The sequence below is a fragment of the Mus caroli genome, chromosome 14 (assembly GCF_900094665.2).
Source record: "Mus caroli chromosome 14, CAROLI_EIJ_v1.1, whole genome shotgun sequence".
Classification (NCBI taxonomy): Eukaryota; Metazoa; Chordata; class Mammalia; order Rodentia; family Muridae; genus Mus; species Mus caroli.
Window position 1 is genome coordinate 112534226 of NC_034583.1, and position 2767 is coordinate 112536992.

Below are 2767 nucleotides of genomic sequence, written 5' to 3' on the forward strand. Positions count from 1 at the left end.
TCCATTGGGGGCCCTGTGATCCATCCAATAGCTGACTGTGAGCATCCACTTCTGTGTTTGCTAGGCCCCGGCCTAGTCTCACGAGCTATCTCTCCAGCCCCTTTACCTGTTTTTTAAAACCACTCTCCTACTGTGCCCTAATGTGGCATCCCATTACAGCAGCATTCCCTGGGGGAGGTCACTTCTATGAAGATGGGGTATGCCTGAGGCTGAATGGATTGTGATCATCCCACTGAAACAATACCTGTGTGGTAGCGGTAGAAGTTGTGCTGCTCCGAGTTCCCCACATTTGTTGAAATTGTACTCTGATTTCTGCAAATGTCTCAATGATGACAGCAATAAACACATTCTGAAAGGAAATGACAAAACCACATTTACCAAACACTAGAGATGAAGAAGCCTAGTGATCAATAAAACCAAAACAAAACAGCTGCCGAACATCACAAAATTGGCATGCTCTGAGCACAGTGTTTCTAGCATCTGGACAAGCCAGGCTACATGTGCTCTAAGTATAGCATTTCTAGTGCCTTGATAAGCCAGGCTACATGTGCTCTGAGTACAGTGTTTCTAGTACCTTGACAAGCCAAGCAAGGAAGAAAATCAGTGTGATGAAGTAGAAGTAGGAGCGCCAGCGGGGAAAGCTGTCGATTGCTCTGTACATGAGGAATACCCAGCCTTCCTGAGATGAAGCCTCATAGACTGTGAATATACTCGTGCCTGTCAAAACGAGAGAACAGATTGATCATCATTGGCTTTTGAAATAAGAAAACACTTCTCAGATAATCAATACTTATTCACATTCATTGTCTCTATAACAGAGGTTCCTCTCAAAGGGATTAAAATTATGTGTGGTATTTTGCAGTTCTTGGGATATTGATAAAGTTGTCTCTGACTTCAAGCAAGGGTGATTTTAGTATTACCAACAATAACATGTTTATATTATTTATAAAATAATTTAATTTATATTTAAGACATTTAGTACAGGGAAAATTAAACAAATATTGAACTTTGTAGAGAAATACTACAGAAATTGGGTGTCGTGGACTCTCAGTACTTTAGGAATTGGTAGTGTGTAGGTGCTAGAAACTTCTGCCATACCTTTAACCAGAATGGAATAGGTCTGAGAAGTCACTTCCTTTCTTTCTTTCCTTTTTCTTTTTCAGAGCTGAGCACAGAATCCAGGGCCTTGCATTTGCTAGGCAAGCGCTCTACCACTGAGCTAAATCCCCAACCCCTAAAAGTCACTTTCTTACTAGGGGACTTAACTACCTTAGACTCCAGTAATCAACCTGGAGGAACTCTTTCCAAGTTTCATGATGCTTAGGTGTAAGGCTATAAATTATCCCACAGTGCCTTGCAGCACTAAAAACTAGCAGCTCATTGAACACACTCCTGGTAATAACAATGAAGTTTAAAATACATGGTTGAGATACTGAACAGGAAGAAGAGACATATTTTGTTCTGTTAACACAATGAGATGTTTTACAGAGACTAAAACACATTGAGATAAAGAGGTGTATTAAAGGACTCGTAATGATAGTTTGGAGAAATGGAATTAACCCAGTCTCTCTGGAGCAAGTTTCTAGATATCTAACTGACAACATCATTCCTTTTAACTAAATGACCTCTGGGTACACACCTCCTTTTCCTGTGAGGATTAACTGGCAGTTTCTATAAAGCCTTGACAATGATATATGATGAGTTCTCAAGACATTTCAGGCACTAACATCATCAACACAGAATAGAAGCACCTGTTTAAGAATACTTTTATGTGAAAACCTAAAATCTGATGTCTACTTAAAGTTATTTATAAAGTGAGTGTGATCTGTATTGTTCACAAGACTGATAGGTACATGAATGCAGTAGGATCAACCCCTATGAAGGACTTCAATTATTATGGAATAGAACCAATAACCACCATGAATATTCTATTCATAAGAAGAAGTAATGCAATTATGAGATACAATTATCTAAATGGCCAAACTAAGAAGGCTTGGAAGAGTCTGGTGGGCCTCATCACATCTGTGTTCTGTGTTTGCAGGAAGAGGGGTAACCGTGGAGGAACACAAAAGCATTCAGAGATAACACACAAATGTGTGATGGAAAGTCACTGAAAATGCAGATAATGAGACACAGAGGCAGGGAAGAAAATCAGAGAGAAGGGGAGTCCTATTTGGTAAATTTTCACTACAAAATCACTTCATGTATAATAGTCTTTGTGTAGAATGTAGCTTGCTTTTTGTACTGCCTCAATATTTAAGTGCAATTTTTAGAATTATGTTTAACATATAGTTCATTGCCTTGTAGGTTTATGGGGTATATGGAACATTTTAATGCATATTCATAACGTATAACAATAAAATTAAGGCAATTAGCATTCAGATCATTTTTTTTTTTAGCTAGTTGAGATAGGAAACTAATTGTTGACTGGGAAGATGGCTCAGCTGATATAGGTGCAATGGAACCAATGTCAAAAATGATTGATATTGTGGTGGGCTTCTGTAAAACCAGAACTCTTATTGTGAGATGGGAAGTAGAGACAGAATTGGCCAGAAGCTAAAGGACCCGATAACCGGAAACACATGGCTCAGTGAGAGAAACAACAGAGTACTTGTCTCAACATAACCTAGAAGGAGACACCTGCCTCCCAAAAGTGTTGCCCTTGATCTCCACTCCATGTGTGTTCTTGTATATATCATCATCATCATCATCTCTCTCTCTCTCTCTCTCTCTCTCTCTCTCTCTCTCTCTCTCACACACACACACA

General features: G+C 39.2%; 1 protein-coding gene across 9 annotated transcripts in view; it reads right to left on the bottom strand.

Annotated features, from left to right (window-relative positions):
* Nalcn (sodium leak channel, non-selective) overlaps positions 1 to 2767 on the bottom strand; it is a 317664-nt gene that overhangs the window by 221011 nt on the left and 93886 nt on the right. For all 9 annotated transcript variants that reach the window (XM_021181515.2, XM_029469212.1, XM_029469211.1 and 6 more), the window contains exons 8-9: positions 575 to 717; positions 245 to 349 (exon numbers count right to left, since the gene is read on the bottom strand). In XM_021181515.2, the coding sequence (XP_021037174.1) occupies positions 245 to 349; positions 575 to 717 (248 nt within the window). The remainder of the gene's footprint in view (positions 1 to 244; positions 350 to 574; positions 718 to 2767) is intronic.